Consider the following 21998-nt stretch of genomic DNA (forward strand, 5'->3'; position numbering starts at 1 on the left):
AATCTGAAGTTGTGGATAAGCATGTGTGGGTACAGAGATATATGCCACTAGTTTCACCTAGTCAGATGGTGATTTTCTCATCATATCTGGATTTCAGCTGTGTTTATATGATATATACGAAGTGTGGCAGAGCGCAGGTGAAAACATTTACTGTATATGCATCATCACGCCAGGTTCACACATACTCTGTGTATAGTGTGTATGTGGTGCATGTTTTTTTCTGTGCCCATGTTAAGAGGTTAGAGCATTGTCACTGCACACGGATGCAGTCCGGCAATGCGTTCCAGGGGCAGAGCGTATGCAGAAGTGCAGTGATCATTTCCGCAGTGTATTTTTGCTGTGCTATATGCACTGAATTAAAGTGAAAGTGCATTGTTTGCAGAAAAACGAACACGGCTTGACGAAAATGTAGTAATTTCACCATAAATGCATAGAATTAAACTGTGTTTCAGTCAACACATGGCTTTTTGCTCAGGGTAAAGGAAAACTGCACCTTGCCTTAAATTTAGATAAACAATTAACTCCTTATAAATGATGCTAAGAAAATTGCCTTCAAAATACATTAATGTTCAACCAAAAGAAATGACATTTTAGTAATATCTTATGACATCCTTTTCAGCTAATAAAATGAAAAAATTCTTTTAGCCATGTGCTTGGCATTTTGGCAACAAGGAAGTGAAGAAGACATTGGCACATGTTAGGTCACATGCCGTCAAGACACTATAGTGAGTTCATGTTAGACTAGAATATATATATAATTCCATATTTAAAAAAAAAAATCTCATTGTACATCAAAATTGCTTTCTAATGTTTTTGGTAATTTTTAATGCACATTTTGTAAAAACAATAACTTGAAGACCAAAATATCTGTGCATCATGCATAAATGAAAAAGTCCTTCTAGGGAATACATTATTTCTGTATAGCTGCACTATTGTTCAGTACTGGCTTTATGTCAGCAACATCATAACAGATTTCAAGACCCAGAAAGACATTGTTAAAATAGTCCATGTGACTACAGTGGTTTAATCTTAATGTTATGAAGTGATGAGAATACTTTCTGTGCACAAAAACAAAGCAAAAATGAATGACTCTATTCAACAACATCTTCTCTTCTGTGTCATTCTCATATGCTGCTTATGTTCAGCGCTTTCAGGTTCTACATCAGAACGCAGGCTCAATATTGGCCAACACTGGTCACAAGAGCAGCACGACGCATGCGTATCATGCTGATGCAGGAGTCGGCCAATGCTGAGTCACCGTTCTGACGCAGAACCTGAAAGCGCTGCACTGTGTCTACTACATGAACAGCACAGGAGACTCACATGGAAGAGAAGAAATTGTTGATTAAAGTTGTTATTTTTGTATTGGTTTTGTGCACAAAATGTATTCTTGTCGCTTCATAACATTAAGGTTGAACCACTGGTAGTCGCACACAGACTATTTTATCGATGTCTTTACTACCTTTCTGGGCTTTGAAATTTGTTATGATATTGCTGTGAATAGGGAGGTCAGAAAGCTCTCTGATTTCATCAAAAATATCTTAATTTGTGTTCCGAAGATGAACGAAAGATATTATTGGTTTGGAATGACATGAGGGTGAGTAATTAAAGGGATAGTTCACCCAAAAATGAAAATTTGATGTTTATCTGCTTACCCCCAGCGCATCCAAGATGTAGGTGACTTTGTTGAATGATGATTTTTAACTCCAACCGCTGCCGTCTGTCAGTCAAGAGTAGACGGGAACTCGAACGATAAGAGTCTAAAACGCTTCCATAGACAAGTCCAAATTAAACCCTGCGGCTCGTGACGACACATTGATGTCCTAAGACACGAAACGATCGTTTGTGCGAGAAACCGAAGAGTATTTATATCATTTTTTACCTCTAAAACACCACTATGTCCAACTCCGTTCATCACTCGCTTAGTGAGGCCTGATCGCGCTCTGACAGCGGCAGTGATGTCTCGCGCATATACTTCAATGAGTGCTAGACATCACTGCAGCTGTCAGAACGCGAACAGACCTTACGAATCGAGTGCTGAATGCAGCTGGACATAGTGGTGTATTAGAGGTAAAAAATTATATAAATACTGTTCGGTTTCTCACACAAACCGATCGTTTCGTGTCTTAAGTCATTAATGTGTCATCACGAGCCGCAGGGTTTAATTTGGACTTGTCTATGGAAGCGTTTTAGACTCTTATCGTTCGAGTTCCCGTCTACTCTTGACTGACAGACGGCAGCGGTTGGAGTTAAAAATCATCATTCAACAAAGTCACCTACATCTTGGATGCGCTGGGGGTAAGCAGATAAACATCAAATTTTCATTTTTGGGTGAACTATCCCTTTAATGACAGAATTTTCATTTTTAGGTGAACCATTTAAATTACTATATATTAAATTACTTAGCTCAGACATGCGGTCGCTCATGTAGAATACAACATTAGAATTTAAAGGGTTAGTTCACCCAAAAATTCTGTCATTAATTACTCACGCTCATGTCGTTCCACACCCGTAAGACCTTCGTTCATCTTCAGAACACAAATTAAGATATTTTTGATAAAATGCGATGGCTCAGTGAGGCCTGCATTGACAGCAAGACAATTAACACTTTCAGATAGTGATGGGACGGCTGATACCGGGGCTCCGATGCTCCGACGCAGTTTACAAAGCACTATAGTATCACACACTGTACCAATGCTTGTATCGAAATGACAATACCACGTGATTAATGAAATTTGAAGCTTCGAATGTCATGCAGTATCGGAAAGTCGAGACAGCTGGTTTGAAAAAATTGGCGCAGCTGATACATAAAGGAAAATGCATTTAATCATGTTTTATTGCTGGAGTCTCAGAGACCTTGAACAGAATATAAAGGTTAAACAGCTCACCCAAAATATTTTTTTAACTACTCATGTCAGTTATGATCACATCATTGTATATTTTATATTATTGATCAAATCAGGTTACACATGACACGAGTGGTGGTCTCATTGTCACAAATTAATTTAGATGAGATTACATCAGATTAGATACAACTGATTCAAGACAAGTCAAGAGTGATTCCGTATGTCACAGACTTGAAGCTTTGGTCACATGCTTTTTCAAACTGTAGATCTGCTCCGTGATGATTTAGATATGGTAGAGAAAACAAGTCTGACCACCAGATGTCGCTAATGCGCACTGTGTTAAAAGCTTTGAGTAATGAACCGTTTTTCGCCGCAATTTGATGAAAGCCTCAAATGCTTCAGAAAGCCTCAGTTTCCCATCACTACTTTCAGATGCCCAAGAAGGTACTAAAAGTAAAACGATATTTAAAGCTGCAGTCCGCAACTTTTTTGTGTTAAAGATTTACAAAAATTATATAATGAGAATATACAACATGAATCCATTTTCCAAACCGTGTTTTTGTCTTATCCTGAATCATTATGGTACACTTATAATAAGTGTTTATATTCTGACTATTTCAGACCGGACTGGTAGGACTCGTCGCAGAGTACAACAGTAACTGCGTGACTCGGCATAGGCATACACTGAGAAAAGTAGCTCCGGCTAGAATGTTCCTCCACAAGACGCGTGCAGTTCTGTTTATTAACCGCTAGAGGGCCAAAAAATGCGGAAAGCAGCTTTAAAACAGTTCATGTGACTACAGTGGTTCAACCTTAATATTATAAAGCAACAAGAATACTTTTTGTGTGCCAAAAAACAAATAACAACTTTTCAACAATATAGTGATAGCCGATTTCAAAACACTGCTTCATGAAGCTTTGAAGCTTTACAAATCTTTTGTTTCGAATCAATGATTCGGATCGCGTATCAAACTGCCAAAGTCACGTGAACTAAAAAATCTGAAATCATGTGACTTTGGCGCTCCGAACCACTGATTCGAAACAAAAGATTCATAAAGCTTCAAAGCAGTGTTTTGAAATCAGCCATCACTAGATATTAGTGAAAGTACAAAAAGTATTCTCGGTGCTTCATAATATTAAGGTTGAACCACTGTAGTCACATGAACTGTTTTAAATATGTCTTTAGTAGCTTTCGGGGGCATCTGAAAGTGTTAATTATCTTACTGTCAATGCAGGCCTCACTGAACCATCGGATTTCATCAAAAATATCTTAATTTGTGTTCTGAAGATGAACAAAGGTCTTACGGGCGTGGAACAACATGAGTGTGAGTAATAAATGACATTATTTTCATTTCTGGGTGAACTAACCCTTTAAGAACAAATTCATGTGCCTATGCATTGTGAATTAGGCAGAAAGTTTTCGTGAGAAGTTCAAGCGCGCAGATAAATACAAAGAGTGTATGTGTAACGGAGGCCAGCTAGTAGTTGCTGTGCAAGTAAACCTCACTCCTCTGATCTCAAGAGATGCTCTTACTAGTGGTTATAGCCTCATTGATAGAGAGTCTGACTCCTACGCTGGAGACCCAGGTTCGAGACCCGCACAGAGCAGGGCGAGTAGGACCTGGTTACGTATGCAATTATTAGTGAATGAGACCAAATGTTTTTAATGCATTTTGAAACACTAAGAGATGGTTTCACTACTTTGCAGGCAGTGAAGTTGCATCTGAATTTGTGTTAAGTTTTTGAAGTTTTCACATGCGAGTTCCAAATGAAATGGAATGTTAATAAAGCTTTTTAATGTTTTTTTAAATATTTATTTATTTTTAAACTCTAAGAGCTTTTCACTACTTTTCAGATGCATTTAAATGTGTGTGAAGTTTCAGACAATTTGTCAAAAATAATTGAAACGTCAAAGGTCAGATGTAGAAAACTCATTTTGGAAAATGATTTTAGTCTTAATTATATGTAAAATATAAAGTCATTTATTTTTTCTAGCTGTGATTTCATAATTAGTTCTAAATGTTGTTTAAATATAGTGTGTTTATACATGAATATGTCTGTGAAAGGTTGTATAACTGTACTGTGTACAAACAGAATCATAATGCTGAACAAATCATTTTCAGTAATAACTTCAGTAATCAAAATGAATAAATGTTGTGTTTGTGGTATACAGCTGCGGATCAGTTGCACACTGCAAATGTGTCCTCAATGTGAAAGCACAATGAGCTTGTGCTGCTCCTGCACCGCATACGTACAACAATATGCACTGTAAACTGAGTATGTGTGAACCTGTGTCAGACAGAATTACATAATAAATGATTATGAACACATGCACAAACATATTACTCTTTCAGGCTAATCAGAATAAAACATTCTGCACATGCATAGAGTAAAATTGAGGGAAACCAAAAGGAAAAGGCTGGAGATCAAAATAACACCTGCTTGTGGTTACAACCAGGACATGCTGCGGTATAAGTTGTTGTTTAGTGCTACTGCCAGCTACTAAAATTACTTCTATCCCTGGTAGTTAGTCACAATTTATACATTAAAAAATTGTGATAATGATAAAGAGAAAAATTACAGTGGAGTGCAAGATGAAGCCAATATAGATCAAACTGAACTACTAAAGTCTGTGTGTGTATTTTGCATCCACCATGTCTCCTTTGTCTATTTTAAACGGTTGCTCATACTATAGTGCATCCTTGACCACATGCTCTCGATGCACTTTAACCTACTTTACTGCTCGACTTGCTTTCTATTTGGGGACAAAACTAGCAGACTGAGAAGCTTGAAAGGGACATTTTTTGGACAGTTGTTGAAGGTTTATGTGAATCATTGTGCTATATTTTGTTTAAATTTTGTAAAATCTTTCATTTATTCTCATAATGCTTTGCCATGTGTTTGTAGGCTGCGCTAGTTCCTCATTTTTACAGTATAGATTAAACTTTTTCTTCCATCTATGACCAGCAGATGGCGCCAGAATAACATCGCATTTGTGAACAAATAAACATGATTTAGAGAGGACAGACTGAGAAGGGTAAAGCAATGGTAAACATAAAAAAATAAAAAAATAAAATAAAATGATAAATAAAATGTTATATATATAATATAAATAAATTCATAATATATTTGTTATAATATATAACATGCATATTATGTTATAACAAATATATATATATATATATATATATATATATATATATATATATATATATATATATATATATATATATATATATATATACAGTGGACGGAAAGTATTCAGACCCCCTTAAATTTTTCACTCTTTGTTATATTGCAGCCATTTGCTAAAATCATTTAATTTATTTTTTTTCCTCATTATTGTACACACAGCACCCCATATTGACAGAAAAACACAGAATTGTTGACATTTTTGCACCAGTTGAGTCCCGACTGGTGGAGGGCTGCAGTGATGGTTGACTTTCTACAACTTTCTCCCATCTCCCGACTGCATCTCTGGAGCTCAGCCACAGTGATCTTTGGGTTCTTCTTTACCTCTCTCACCAAGGCTCTTCTCCCCCGATAGCTCAGTTTGGCCGGACGGCCAGCTCTAGGAAGGGTTCTGGTCATCCCAAACGTCTTCCATTTAAGGATTATGGAAGCCACTGTGCTCTTAGGAACCTTAAGTGCAGCAGAATTTTTTTTGTAACCTTGGCCAGATCTGTGCCTTGCCACAATTCTGTCTCTGAGCTCTTCAGGCAGCTCCTTTGACCTCATGATTCTCATTTGCTCTGACATGCACTGTGAGCTATAAGGTCTTATATAGACAGGTGTGTGGCTTTCCTAATCAAGTCCAATCAGTATAATCAAACACAGCTGGACTCAAATGAAGGTGTAGAACCATCTCAAGGATGATCAGAAGAAATGGACAGCACCTGAGTTAAATATGAGTGTCACAGCAAAGGGTCTGAATACTTAGAACCATGTGATATTTCAGTTTTTCTTTTTTTAATACATCTGCAAAAATGTCAACAATGTGTTTTTCTGTCAATATGGGGTGCTGTGTGTACATTAATGAGGAAAAAAATGAACTTAAATGATTTTAGCAATATAACAAAGAGTGAAAAATTTAAGGGGGTCTGAATAATTTCCGTACCCACTGTATATAGTCAAATTTCAAACATAAATTAATTTTATTAAAAGTAACCAAAGAAATATTAAAAGTAACCAAAATTTGATGTAATATAATGTTTATTGCAAAATCAAAAATATCTGCAGAAGGAAATTATTATTGTTTAAAATGCAATTTGGAGGCCCCCCCAATGAGAAAAAAAGACAGACAAAAACATTTCATGCTATGCGGCTGCAATTACTTTATTATCGCTGTTATATTTAATAATTTTATCTCTCATTACACTCTTACTTATAAATGCTTTTTGTCTCTTTAACCAGAACTATTGTTACAATCACGACCTAAATCAAAAACAGCATTCAATCTTCGTCACTCTCTCAGCCCCTCAGCTTAAATGAAATACTTTCAGATAAAAAACTAAAAACGCCAATAGGTGGCGCCAGATCATTGTCTTAAAGGGATAGTTCACCCAAATGAAAATTCTGTCATCATTTACACACCCTCAAGTTTTTCCAAAGCTGTTTGAATTTCTTTCTTCTGCTGAACACAAAAGAAGATATTCTGAAGAATATGGGTAACCAAACAGCTGTTGTACGCATGCTGGGCTGCGCATACTGGCCCAGACTGAAAAAAGCATTTTTTGTAATGTGTTAAGAAACAATTTATTTAACAGTTGTTGTCAGATTTTAATGGTGATTTCAAATATGAAACTTAATCGTAAGCTTGGTGAACAGCTGTGGTGAATTTGATGTTTCCCCTTTCAAAGAGACAGAGGAGCTGCACTTGCAACACTGAAATAGCTGCTCGAGAGGCGTTTCAAAGATGACCGCTGAGTGAAATGACTCACCTGAAAGGGCCTTTGGCTATATCTGAAACTGAATACTCTCTTGAGTAGGTACTTATTTTTAATAAGTGATTACTTCACTACTGTTATAAAAGTATGTTCTATATTGTACGTTCAACGGCTAGAGAATACCCATAATGCACTATTAATGTCGCGCGACGAATGAATTCCCATGTCTGACCAGAAGATAGTGCCCACAGCTGAATCATCTATCCATCCATTTTCCAAACTGCTGGTCCAATGTGGCTACTGCATAATATCATACAGGTATAAAACATGTATACCTGATAGATTTTATGTTGGTCTCAGCATTGAAAGTATGTGGACTGAGGCTCCTTTTTTTCCTCTGTCAAAGTTGTATACTATGTTTTAACATATGGTTTTCTATGTACCAGAACCATTTCCATATAAGGCTCTACTAGGAGTGAATGTGAAACAGGGAATGGTCCCTGCTTTTCTGCATCACCAGAATAGGAGAAGGTCCTTGGGATTTTAAGGGACCTCATGGGTACCTGACCAATAGATGACCATATTTAGACTTGTTTTTCCATATGTATCACATTCCTATACCATCAGCTATATGATGTATTCTCTTTCTCATTGGCTGAAACTATACTACACCCCTTGTACTCTTTCTATATATTCTCTCTTTTCTTATCAATAAAATGAGACTATATTCTCCCTCAGCGCTGAGTGATTGCTCATTCAATTGCCAAATAAGAGGTCTGGGATGAGGCACGAATTAGGAGCAAAAACCTAACAATTTGGGGGCTCGTCGGGATTTCTCCAGACAGGTAAGAAATAAAATGCTTAAATGCATCTTACTGTCTGTTGAGAAATTGATCCTTGTATTTTTGTGCCGCACTTTTTTCATATTTGTTAAAAGTGGATATCCTCGTATTTTGATAAATGCGGGAAGAGTGAAAGAGGATTGATCACCCTTTCATTTTTTGGTGTTATCCTCACGGATTATACACGTGGGAAGGGAATAGATGAGTTTGAGTTGAAAATTTTTCTCTCTCTCTTAGTCCATTTCATAGTGATATCCTCAGGTTCTTGTTGGCGGTTGAATGAATAATACTGAATTTAAATTTTTTTCTTCTGGGACGCGATCTCTTACATAAATTAGGTATTCAACTTAATTTTAATGCTGACTCTCTACAACTTATTTTTCCTGCAGCCTTTTCTCTCACTGTTGATACAGGAAATGCTCTCCTTGAAGATGATTCTGCAGCTGAGCTCAAACAGGAAATTGAGGGCGTCAACGCCAAGTTGTGGGCGGCCCATAAGGATGACGCAGGATTCATTGATGTCCAGCCCTATGTTGCTAAGCTAATAACAGACAAGCCTGTGTATCAGAAACAGTACCCCCTCTCAAATAAAAAAAGGTGGAGGGTATTCTTCCTGTTATTGATAAATTACTGGCTCAAGGCATCCTGGTGCACACTCATTCACCTTATAATACACCAATTAATCCAATTAAGAAAGCAAATGGTTCTTGGCATTTAACTCAAGATTTGAGAAAAGTTAATGAGTTGGTAACACCATTGTCTCCTATTGTACCTGATGTGCAAACTATAATTAATTCTATTCCTTCTGAACATTCATTTTTTTACAGTTCTGGATATTTCCAGTGCCTTCTTCAGCATTCCTGTTGATCGCCAAACACAGCCATTGTTTGCTTTTACCTTGGAAAATTCACAATTAACGTGGACAAGACTCCCACAAGGGTTCAGGGATTCTCCGGCTGTTTTCTCTGCTGTAGTGCACGCAACTCTGAAAAATGCCAAACTTCCTCCAAACACCTGTCTGCTTCAATATGCAGATGACATCCTCATCACTGGTGCAACTGAGGACATGTGTGCTGCTGCCTCTAAAATTGTCTGCAATATTTTGGCAGAGGCTGGTTTCAAGGCATCAAGAGAGAAACTACAGTGGGTACAGAGGAGGGTCGAGTACCTTGGACATGAACTGTCACAGGGCAAAGTGCAATTGTCTGCTGACAGAGTGAAAGCTATTGCTACTTTCAAGCACCCATCGACACGGAAGCAGATGCAAAGCTTCCTGGGACTGGTTAATTATTGCCGAATATGGGTGCCCAACTGTTCCATGTATGATAAAATCCTACGAACTGCTACTCTGGGGGACACAGAGGACATTACATGGACAGCTGAGATGGATCAAGCATTCAGACATTTGAAATCCTCCCTCATGAAACCTCCTGCACTCTGCCTCCCAAATTACTCTCAAGACTTTCACTTATACGTGCATGAAAGTGGGGGTACAGCCACCGCAATCCTGGCCCAGGAACATGGGGGTACTTTTCGTCCCATAGCTTATTTGTCTAAAACTCTTGATTCAGTAGCCAGGGGACTTCCTGCTTGTTTGCGTGCAGTGGCTGCCACGGCGATCATGGTGCAAGATGCTGAAAAAAATTGTGTTATCACATAAATTGATAGTGCATACTTCTCATCAGGTAGGAGTCATTATGAGTAATATTTCTACTCAACATATGACTGCTCAACGCCGCTCTGGCTATGAGGCTATATTATTAGCTACTGCTAATTTGATTTTGAAGCCAACTTCTGTTATTCATGGCCCTACTGTACATTTGCACAGGTTGCTGACGCAAGGTGAATTTGAGAGTGATGACCACGAGTGCCTGGACAGAATCCAGATTTCGACTGCCTGCAGGCCAGATGTTTCTGCATCTGTCCTGGAGGAGGGGAAGAATTGGTATATTGATGGATCCTGTTTCAAGCCAAATGATAATGCATACTTGTGTGGGTATGCTATTGTTGAATTACCTGATCGTGTAATTGAGGCATACTCTTTGCCATACAAGTCAGCGCAAGTTGCAGAATTAATTGCTTTAACGAGAGCTTGTCAATTGGCAAAAGATCAGTGTGTTAATATATACACTGACTCTAAATATGCGTATAGCATAGTACATGATTTTGCTAAATTGTGGGAAGAAAGAAATTTTAAAACCTCAGATGGAAAGCCAATTGCTCACCATAGTATTGTAGCGGAGCTCATTAATGCAGCACAACAACCATCAAAACTCGCTGTTATTAAAGTAGCAGGACATACGTCAGGAGAAACAGATGAAGCCAAAGGAAATAGATTTGTAGATGAAGTAGCGAAATGGGCTGCTAAAAAAGTAATGTTAAGTCCACATGTAAGCGAAAGGGGCACAGATGTGCCTATGATGAATTCATTATTGACTAATGACTTGGACATTAAAATATTACAAGCTAACCCTACGCAAGCTGATTTGACTTACTGGTCAGACAATGAAGTAAAACCAGATCAAGTTGGAATCTTGAGAGACAAACAAGGTAGACTTGCATTACCTGCATCTGCGATTGTTATGCTATGTAGACATTATCATGGTGTATCACATGTGTCAAAAAAGAAAGTGATACAAATGTTGAATCGATCTTATTGCATAGCAAATATTCAAAGAAATACTCTGTTGATATTGGATGCTTGTCTGGTGTGTGCTCAAACTAACAAGCACAAGGCAACTAAACATGACGCTTTACCACATCCTGAGCTACCATTCCAACACTTGCAAATTGATTTTACGCATATGCCTCCTTGCGGAAATAATAAATATTTGCTTGTGATTGTTGACAGATTTTCTAAATGGCCTGAAGCTTTTCCGTGTGGAAAAGAAAATGCACAGACGGTAGTTAAAGTTCTGGCTAAGGACATTATACCGCGTTTTGGTATACCAATGGTTATCGATAGTGATAATGGAACACCGTTCACTTCCAAAGTCACGCAGTTGTTAGCCAAGGAGCTTAATATTACCTGGAGATTACATATACCGTTTCATGCTCCATCTAGTGGACAAGTTGAGAACATGAACAGGGTTATCAAAGATCGTCTTAATAAAGCATGTCTTGATACAGGCAGAAATTGGGTTGATCTGCTGCCTGCCGTATTGACAGAAATTAGAATGTCACCATCAGCAACAACAAAGATGTCTCTGTTTGAAATCCTTATGGGTAGACCTTTCCCGACCCCATGGGTCAGAGGTCGCGCTGGCAATTTTTCCACAGGTGACACGGAGGTGATCATCATGGATTATGTGGATTCCCTAATTAAAACTTTGAATAGCATCAATGGTGATGTGTCTCTCTCTCTCCCTCTTCCTGCAGAAAAACCCACTCATCCTTTCGTTCCAGGACAACAGGTGCTGATTAACTGTCTGAAGCCCACAAAACTGGGTGAGCCGAAATATCTGGGGCCCGCCATGGTGATTGCTGTGACGAGAACAGGAGTGCTGACTGACTTCCAGCCGCAGTGGATCCATGCCAGTCGACTGAAAGCAGCTCCATCCCAGGGGAACGTTCTGGTCAATGAGGAGAAGGAAGCCAGTGAGCCAAGGAAAGATCCGAAGGAAGGTGAACCAAGACGTTCAACGAGGAGAAGAAGAAAGAGATTGCTAGAGATCTAAAACCAGCAATAATTATCATTGAAGCTCTCTAGCCATGATTGCTAAATTGACATTTTACCTGGTTGTGCTGACAAATGTGTTTATTCACATACAAGCTGCTGTTAGCACTGGTAATGAAACTTGGGTACATTATGAAGAAGAACCACATGCCTTTGCAGCTAACATGTGGTGGAGATTAGCCAACTACACTGCCAAATCTGAAGGAAAAACAGGTGACTGTTATGTTTGCACCAAAATGCCACATAGTGCTTCTGGACCACATGTAGAGGTTAAATCACCAAGGACAGAAGAAGAATTAGAATGCCCTATTTTTGTTAGCATTACTGGAATGATGGCTCCAAATAGAAGTGCAATATGGAGTTGTGGAAAAAGTAGAATAATGATGCTTGCAACACAAGTACATGCTAAAGTGACAACAATTGGCTCTATTCCAGACTCACTGTTATGTATGGAAAGAGAAACTGGAACAGTGAGACTGGGGGTAATTCCTAAAAGTAAATGTAATCGAACATACCATCATTGTGAGATAGAAAATATGTCTTGTTGTATGAGTTGTATTTTGCATTATCCAAAAGCTAATATGACTGAGTGTTCTAAAAGAACACCACATCCTATATCTACTATGATTGCTTATGGATGGGCTAATCCTTTTATTCAAGATGTGTGTTCTAAATATTGTGCACTTGTGCCAGGTCAAAATTGCTACAGATATGCTCCTGCTTCACGGGGAACTAGAGCTGTCAAAGATTGGTTTTGGCTGTGTGGACATAAAGTCTACACTACTCTTCCAGAAGATTGGAGTGGAAGATGTGCTCTAGTAACTTTGGAAGAATATTCCATGGTTATTAGACCACACAAACCTCACGTTATGACAAAACAAAAACAGAAAAAGAAACGCTCCCTCTCTGGTCGCAGTTCAACTAGTAGTTTGAGTAGAGATAATCCAGTACCAATGCAACATCGACTCTGGACTGGTACTGAAAGATTCTTTGAAGCAGTGTTTCCAGGAATAGGTGTTTCTAGTCTTCAAATTGAAGTTGAGGTTACAAGATATGAGCTAATTTCATTTATCAATACTACAAGAGACACATTGGCTGGTGTTCAACAGGAACTCCGAGGGCTCCGTTTAACTGCCCTGCAAAACAGGCTAGTTTTAGATCAATTAACCGCGGCAGGAGGAGGAGTTTGTGTTATTGTTGGTACCTCTTGTTGTACTTATATCCCTGAGAATGATGCAGATGGTCATTTAATTTCAGAGGGTTTAAAAAATATGACTAGAATTGCTCAAGAATTACAAGAACGAGAAGTTACTGATAATCAAAGTGGGTTCTTAGCATGGCTCACAGGATGGCAACAAATGCTTGTATCTGCTTTGATTCCTATAGGTGTGATCCTATTAATTATGGCATTTATTATCTGTTGTATTATTCCATTTATTAGAGCTTTGATTAATCGTGCCATGAACAACTTTGTATCCTCTCAATATGCTTTGATGAATAGAACTGTTAAATGTTAGTAATTTTGAAGGAAAATGAAGGAAATGTTTGCTGAAGAATGTTATGATTTTGAAAGTAAAGAAAGTGATTATATTTGGATATGAGAAAAGTAATGCTGAGACTTGGGTGTGGCAATTTTATTGCCAAAAGGGGCAATTGATAGATTTTATGTTGGTCTCAGCATTGAAAGTATGTGGACTGAGGCTCCTTTTTTTCCTCTGTCAAAGTTGTATACTATGTTTTAACATATGGTTTTCTATGTACCAGAACCATTTCCATATAAGGCTCTACTAGGAGTGAATGTGAAACAGGGAATGGTCCCTGCTTTTCTGCATCACCAGAATAGGAGAAGGTCCTTGGGATTTTAAGGGACCTCATGGGTACCTGACCAATAGATGACCATATTTAGACTTGTTTTTCCATATGTATCACATTCCTATACCATCAGCTATATGATGTATTCTCTTTCTCATTGGCTGAAACTATACTACACCCCTTGTACTCTTTCTATATATTCTCTCTTTTCTTATCAATAAAATGAGACTATATTCTCCCTCAGCGCTGAGTGATTGCTCATTCAATTGCCAAATAAGAGGTCTGGGATGAGGCACGAATTAGGAGCAAAAACCTAACAATACCTTTCCATGACAACTAAATCTTTTCATCTTACTACTGGAGCTGCCATTTTAAAATAAATTATTAAACAGCAAGCACAAACTATGTTTACAAAAGATACTTAAAGGTGCCCTAGATTATGTTTTTAAAAGATGTAATAGAAGTCTAAGGTGTCCCCTGAATGTGTCTGTGAAGTTTCAGATCAAAATACCCCATAGATTTTTTTTTATTAATTTTTTAACTGCCTATTTTGGGGCATCATTCGTCATGCTGCGGCATGCGTCGGATTATGTGAGTATTGTATACTGTTATATTGTTTACTTCTGATTTTGAATGAGTTTGATAGTGCTCCGTGGCTAACGGCTAATGCTACACTGTTGGAGAGATTTATAAAGAATGAAGTTGTGTTTATGCATTATACAGACTGCAAGTGTTTAAAAATGAAAATAGCGACGGCTCTTGTCTCCGTGAATACAGTAATAACCGATGGTAACTTTAACCACATTTAACAGTACATTAGCAACATGCTAACGAAACATTTAGAAAGACAATTTACAAATATCACTAAAAATATCATGTTATCATGGATCATGACAGTTATTATTGCTCCATCTGCCATTTTTCGCTATTGTTCTTGCTTGCTTACCTAGTCTGTTGATTTGGTTGTGCACATCCAGACGTTAATACTGGCTGCCCTTGTCTAATGCCTTTTATAATGTTGAAAACATGGGCTGGCATATGCAAATATTGGGGGCGTACACCCCGACTGTTACGTAACAGTCGGTGTTATGTTGAGATTCGCCTGTTCTTCGGAGGTCTTTTAAATAAATGAGATTTATATAAAAAGGAGGAAACAATGGAGTTTGAGACTCACTGTATGTCATTTCCATGTACTGAACTGTTGTTATTTAACAATGCCAAGATAAATTCAATTTTTCATTCGAGGGCACCTTTAAATTCCCTAATTGAACTAAGGCCTAATCCTGGTTTAAAAGGTTAGTTCACACAAAATTGAAAATTCTTGTCATTAATTTTTCACCCTCATGTCATTCCACACCTGTAAGACTGTCGTTCATCTTCGACACAAATTAAGATACTTTTAATCCGATGGCTCAGTGAGGCCTGCAATGCCAGCAAGATCACTTCCTTTTTCAATGCCCAGAAAGCTAAACTGAAGACAGTTCATGTAAATAGTACAGTGGTTCAACCTTAATATTATAAATACTTTTTGTGCACCAAAAAAAAAAAAAAAAAAAAATAGCGACTTCATGAAGCTTCGAAGCTTTATGAATCTTTTGTTTCGAATCAGTGGTTTGGAGTACATATCAAAGAGCCAAAGTCACGTAAACTATTGAAATATTAGGTGTGTTCGACATCGGCTGCGACTGGATGCAACCGATTGGCGAGAGTAGTCGCATGCAGGCGAGGAGGAGCTGAAAACGGAGACATGAAGTCAGACACTTTCTGCTTCCCGTAGTGACGCTCGTGCTGCGTTTGCATACTTTATCACAGCTAAAGTGAAATAAATGCAATATTTGACTAATACACAGTTGTTTCAGAGACATTTTCATTCAATACTTTATGTACTGCTTACAGCGTCTGTTTTTACAACAGTAAAGTTCAACACTAGAATGTACATTTCCTGAAGAAAATGTGTTTTTACAAGAATAAAGTTCAACATAAGCATATAGTTAAATACCAATGTAGTGGGGTCTACGTTTTTTATCAGTTTTATTTTGATAAACATGACACAATATAATATCGCGACTACATAAAAAGAGCTTTAATTGTTATAAAAATACAGATTTGTGAGAATTAGTGGAACTAAAGTTTTCAGAATAAACACGAAACAGCTGTGTCATCATAAGGGCTGCGTTCAACCCCGACAAAACGTTGCAAAACGTTTTTTTAAACGGAAATGGTAGTGCACCCTGTTCTGATGATGCAAGAGTTGCAACTATGGCAGCTGAAAAGGCCATTCTTTGTGTTCTTTTTGAAGAATTTTCAGAGCATGATGAAATCGGTATAAATACGTGTTTTATAATGCAAAATACACTCGATGTTACAGTCACTGCCCTTGCCGTCCAGAGTAAAAGAGAAAAAATATAAACAACTACATCATCATGTTGATATGCTATATTTTTACTATAAAACTCTTACGACAAACATGTCTTCTAATATCTTCAATTGTTGCGTACCGCGCTGAAGATGACGCATTTGTAAACGACTTTACTTGGACCCATTGTGCGAACTGTCTCTTTAAAGGGTTAGTTCACCCAAAAATGAAAATTCTGTCATTTATTACTTACTCTCATGCTGTTCCACACCCGTAAGACCTTCGTTAATCTTTGGAACACAAATTAAGATATTTTAGTTGCTTCAAACACTGCTTCATGAAGCATCGGAGCACAATGAATCAGTGTGTCGAATCATGATTCAGATCGCATGTCAAACTGCCAACGGCTGAAATCACATGACTTTGGCGCTCCGAAAAGCAGATTCGATACACTGATTCATTTGTGCTCCGATGCTTCCTGAAGCAGTGTTTTGAAATCGGCCATCACTAAATAAGTCGTTATTTTGTTTTTTTTGGCGCACCAAAAATATTCTCGTCGCTTTATAATATTAATATTGAACCACTGTACTCACATGAACTGATTTAAATGTGTTTTTAGTACCTTTATGGATCTTGACAGAGGAAATGTCATTGTTCCCTATGGAGGCCTCACGGAGCCATCGGATATCAACTAAAATATCTTTTTAACTTAATTTGCGTTCCGAAGATGAACGAAGGTCTTACGGGTGTGGAACGGCATGAGGGTAAGTAATAAATGACAGAATTTTCATTTTTGGGTGAACTAACCCTTTAATACCATGTGGTTTATATACATGTTGCTGCTGATTAGGCTGACATTTTTGACACACCCACCAAACAAGAGAAAACGTATCTCAAACCCGTTGCACACCATTTCCATGAAACATGTCGTTCAACCCGGAAACCGTAGCAAAATGTTTGAGCTTGAACGTGCTCCAGAGCTTGTGCAGCCGCTGGAGATGCTGCACTGGCTGACTCATCCGACTGCTCTCGAATCGCTCTCGCGGTACTTTAGGCAAGAACACAACAAGCCGACGTTCAGCCATCGGGCTGTTTTTATTCATCGGCCGACTAAGTTTTCTCAGTGTGTTCCGCACCGTCGGCTGAAGTTGGTCCTTGTCAGCTTTTTTCCGGCCGATTCGACATGTTGAATCGCCGTCGGAGCTCGTCGGTCCGTCGGGCCATCTGATCATTCTGATTGGCTGTTCAGCTACTGCCACCTGCTGCTACGGAAAGGCATTTCATCTTGCGCAGGCGCAGAACGGATGTGCTACTTGGCCGTCGGCTGTCAAGCGTCGGTTTGGTGCGTCAGGTCAACTTTGGACCCAGACGCTACTGAAGTGGGCTAACCCCGCAGTCTGCTTTTGTCGCCACTAGTTTGTCAGCATCGCCTTGGTGTGTTCCTGCCTTTTGATATCATATGTCAACAGTCACATGGCGTCGGCGCTGTTTCGAGTCAGACAAAATTTCTTACCGGCATGCACTGCTTCAAGTCAGCCTCCAATCCAGTGTTGCCAAGTCCGCAGTTTTCCTGTGGAATTGCGTTACTTTTACATTGTTGCCGCGGGTTGTTTTTCATGTCCGCAGGTTCAAGCATAGGCGTAATTTGCGGGTGGGACGGGTGGGACATGTCCCCACCACTTTTTGAAAGGGTCGATATTGTCCCCACCACTTTTTGAAACATCTCGCGGCATCTCGCGGATATCTAATACAAAAGAAACACCTCTAGTTGTTTATCAATTTGTGTTAATAATAGGCGATCTGGCGCTGGGATGTGTTGTTTTTGAAATCATGTTGAGTGCTCGTTAACGTTGTTATCAGAGGCGCAACAGTGTTCTCTTGGCGCTCGTGCACACTGCGCAGTGTTCACACGGACGAGCGCTTCAATCTATCGCTTAACTGTTGCAGAGACTCTCTATTCGTTACGTTGAATCACAAAACAAAATACAAATAAACGTGTCCCTGCTCTTGATATACAATCACTGATGAACATCTTTGGTTTTAATGAGAGAAAAAAAAAAAAAATCATACATGGTTGGATTCGAACCCAGAATCTCTTGCATGCTAAACGAATATATTACCTCCAGGACATCAGGACAATCTATTTTCAACAGCGGATCCACGTATTTATTAACTAATATACAGTACAGTCCAAAAGTTTGGAACCACTAAGATTTTTAATGTTTTTAAAAGAAGTTTCGTCTGCTCACCAAGGCTACATTTATTTAATTAAAAATACAGTAAAAAAACAGTAATATTGTGAAATATTATTACAATTTAAAATAACTGTGTACTATTTAAATATATTTGACAAAGTAATTTATTCCTGTGATGCAAAGCTGAATTTTCAGCATCGTTACTCCAGTCTTCAGTGTCACATGATCCTTCAGAAATCATTCTAATATGCTGATTTGATGCTCAATAAACATTTATGATTATTTTCAATGTTGAAAACAGTTGTGTACTTTTTTTTTCAGGATTCCTTGATGAATAGAAAGTTCAAAAGAACAGCATTTATCTGAAATACAAAGCTTCTGTAGCATTATACACTACCGTTCAAAAGTTTGGGGTCAGTAAGAATTTTTATTTTTATTTTTTGAAAAGAAATTAAAGAAATGAATACTTTTATTCAGCAAGGATGCATTAAATCAATCAAAAGTGGCAGTAAAGACATTTATAATGTTACAAAAGATTAGATTTCAGATAAACACTGTTCTTTTGAACTTTCTATTCATCAAATAATCCTGAAAAAAATATTGTACACAAATATTTTGTACAATTGTACACATTAAATGTTTCTTGAGCAGCAGATCAGCATATTAGAATGATTTCTGAAGGATCATGTGACACTGAAGACTGGAGTAATGATGCTGAAAATTCAGCTTTGCCATCACAGGAATAAATTACTTTGTGAAATATATTCAAATAGAAAACAGTTATTTTAAATTGTAATAATATTTCAAAATATTACTGTTTTTACTGTATTTTTAATTAAATAAATGTAGCCTTGGTGAGCAGACGAAACTTCTTTTAAAAACATTAAAAATCTTAGTGGTACCAAACTTTTGGACTGTACTGTACATACTTTCGAGACATATTGTATTATAGCAGATGTAAGGTAGAAACTATCATATTAATTTTAATATCATATTATTATTATTGTAATAATACCCCCCCCCCAAATACACATTCCTGTCCCACCCACTTTTTAAAACAAAGTTACGCCACTGGGTTCAAGCGACCCCAAATAACATGATATTTCGCCCATGGAATGCTAATTTTACCAGGGTAACCCCGCCAAAAAAATTTACCCCCTGGAACGTGATTTTTACCAGGGGATCTAGGGGACAAAATGCTGGTTTTGGGCTAGTTTTAAGTAGCAATTGGGCGGGTTTTGTTGTGAAAACCTGACAACCCTGCGCCGATCCGTCTGTGCAGCACTGCATATAGTCGAACTACCCTTTCGAAACACTTATGACATAACGAAGCCTCGTTTACTGAAATCATGTGATTTTTGGCACTCTGAACCACTGTTTTGAAATCGCCCATCACAGATATTGTTTAATAAAGCCGTTATTTATTTATTTTTATTTTTTTGGTGCACAAAGTATTCTCATTGCTTTATAATATTAAGGTTGAACCACTGTAATCACATGAACTGTTTTAAATATGTTTTTAGTACCTTTCTAGGCAATGAAAAAGGAAATGATTATGCTGGCAATGAAGACCTCACTGAGCCATCGGATTTTATCAAAAATATCTTAATCTGTGTTCCGAAGATGAACGAAGGTCTTACGGGTGTGGAACGACATGAGGGTGAGTAATTAATGACTGAATTTTCATTTTTGGGTGAACTAATCCTTTAATCTAAGCCCTGTCTGTGAAACCGAGTGTTAGTGTTCGAATTCACTCACTCATTTTCATTCACTCCCTCAAGTGGACCACTGCAGGAAGTGAATGAGGGTATAGCGGGCTATTTAGGACACAGCCATGTTCACCACATCAAAGATTGCCGTGGTACTACCATAATATAACGTGAAACATGCTTAACAAAGTAGTAATACCATGGTCTTTTTGTTCTTTAAGTGTTTCCGCGTAGCTAGTGTTAGTGTATAGATACACTGTTAGTTGTCAAATATCTTTACCTTCATTAGAGTCGTTCACAAGCTGGACGGGCACAACATAAAGAACTTTATCCCTGAAAATAATAGGATACATTGCAGTTTGTTTGAATGGATTTTAAATAAATACTCTTCATACAGCGCTGTTTTTGTTCTCCATCTTCTAAGTATCTCGTGAGGTAAAAACGATTCAGTGCGCATGTCCTAATGAGGTTCGACATACCTGTGCAACATCGACCTCTAGGTGGCGCCACGACAGCAAAATGTTTCTGCAGTGCAAAACCTTTCTACAATAACAATCATCTCTGGTAGTTAACATGACAAGTAGAGACAGCAGTATACTGCAATGTGACATGATGCTTTACATCGAAAGCAATTAAAAACATTATATGAATAATTCATTCGAATGTATTCTTTAAATGTAATAAATAACTATTATATATGTGTTTATACAGTCAAACCAAAACTTATTCAGACATTTATGATATTTTTCATATATGTTTACTAGTGGGTGCAGGACACTATAGTTAATTTATGTACGTGAGGATAGCAAAATAAAATAAACTATGACATATCATACCCAAAAATTCCAGTAAAACTGATCAAAATTTGGGATTATTCAGACACTTTGACCTGACCATGTTTTGCTTAAGTGTTATCTGAAATAATTAAGATGTGAGATAACTCTGAGATCTTGTCATATTTTATTACCATTTTTTTTAAAACTATAGTGAATAAACTGTATTAATGAATGAAATGTTCAAGGTGTCTTAATAAACTTTGGTTTGACTGTATATACACATATTCAGCTTTCATTTTCTAATATTAAAAGAAACAGCACATATCACAGAAATAAATCAAATAAAGTTTATATATATATATATATATATAGCCTATACATCCTGTTTGCATTGAGCCCCTCCACCCACAAAACTTTCAAAAGGTTCTTGCATCTGTGCTTGCGTTGCTTAATTGACCTTTACGGGAAGACAATCACACTGTGGTTAAGCAAGCAGTAAGTTGTTTATTTCTCTGCTCTGAAAGCAGATGTAAGATTGCAGCCGATTAATTCCTATGTGCATTGTCTGCACATACAATTTTATCAATTTGTACTATATGTTGTTGTTGTGTACTGTATGCTCTGTATATGACATAACATACAAAAACACTTGAGGTCTGAATGAAATAGTTCACATTCCTAGTTACCATGCTGACTTTACCAAGGGTGTAGCAGTTTTTTTTGTTGTTGTTTGAGTGTACTGGTGTGTGATTAAGATAATACCATTAGCGCTTATCTGCAACACAATCACTGATGTTGACGTACTGTGATGTTTTACTTGTGCTTGAAAGGGGAAGTTTAATAAAGGTTTTATTCATTTTAGCTTGGTTTTGAATTATCTAAAAATTGTATGTACATGAT

The 21998-nt window shown here is 37.7% G+C and overlaps 1 protein-coding gene across 2 annotated transcripts; it reads left to right on the forward strand.

The window, feature by feature from the left end:
• The first annotated feature begins 7499 nt into the window (after window positions 1-7499).
• LOC125251331 (ERV-BabFcenv provirus ancestral Env polyprotein-like) lies at window positions 7500-14305 on the forward strand. 2 transcript variants are annotated; one of them, XM_048164319.1, is made up of 3 exons: window positions 7500-10259; window positions 10403-10519; window positions 11953-14305. In XM_048164319.1, exon 3 carries the CDS (start codon window positions 12286-12288, stop codon window positions 13765-13767), a length of 1482 nt encoding a protein of 493 aa, XP_048020276.1. In that variant the 5' UTR covers window positions 7500-10259; window positions 10403-10519; window positions 11953-12285; the 3' UTR covers window positions 13768-14305. The 2 variants fall into 2 exon arrangements, with proteins under 2 accessions (XP_048020276.1, XP_048020277.1); XM_048164320.1 differs by lacking the exon at window positions 7500-10259 and having other exon boundaries at window positions 10265-10519.
• The last annotated feature ends 7693 nt before the right edge of the window (window positions 14306-21998 follow it).

The sequence above is a fragment of the Megalobrama amblycephala genome, linkage group LG17, assembly GCF_018812025.1.
Source record: "Megalobrama amblycephala isolate DHTTF-2021 linkage group LG17, ASM1881202v1, whole genome shotgun sequence".
Classification (NCBI taxonomy): Eukaryota; Metazoa; Chordata; class Actinopteri; order Cypriniformes; family Xenocyprididae; genus Megalobrama; species Megalobrama amblycephala.

What these genes read in the sequence shown, in the direction of transcription:
- LOC125251331 (XM_048164319.1), top strand. Translation starts at nt 12,286, where the DNA reads ATGATTGCTAAATTGACATTTTACCTGGTTGTGCTGACAAATGTGTTT.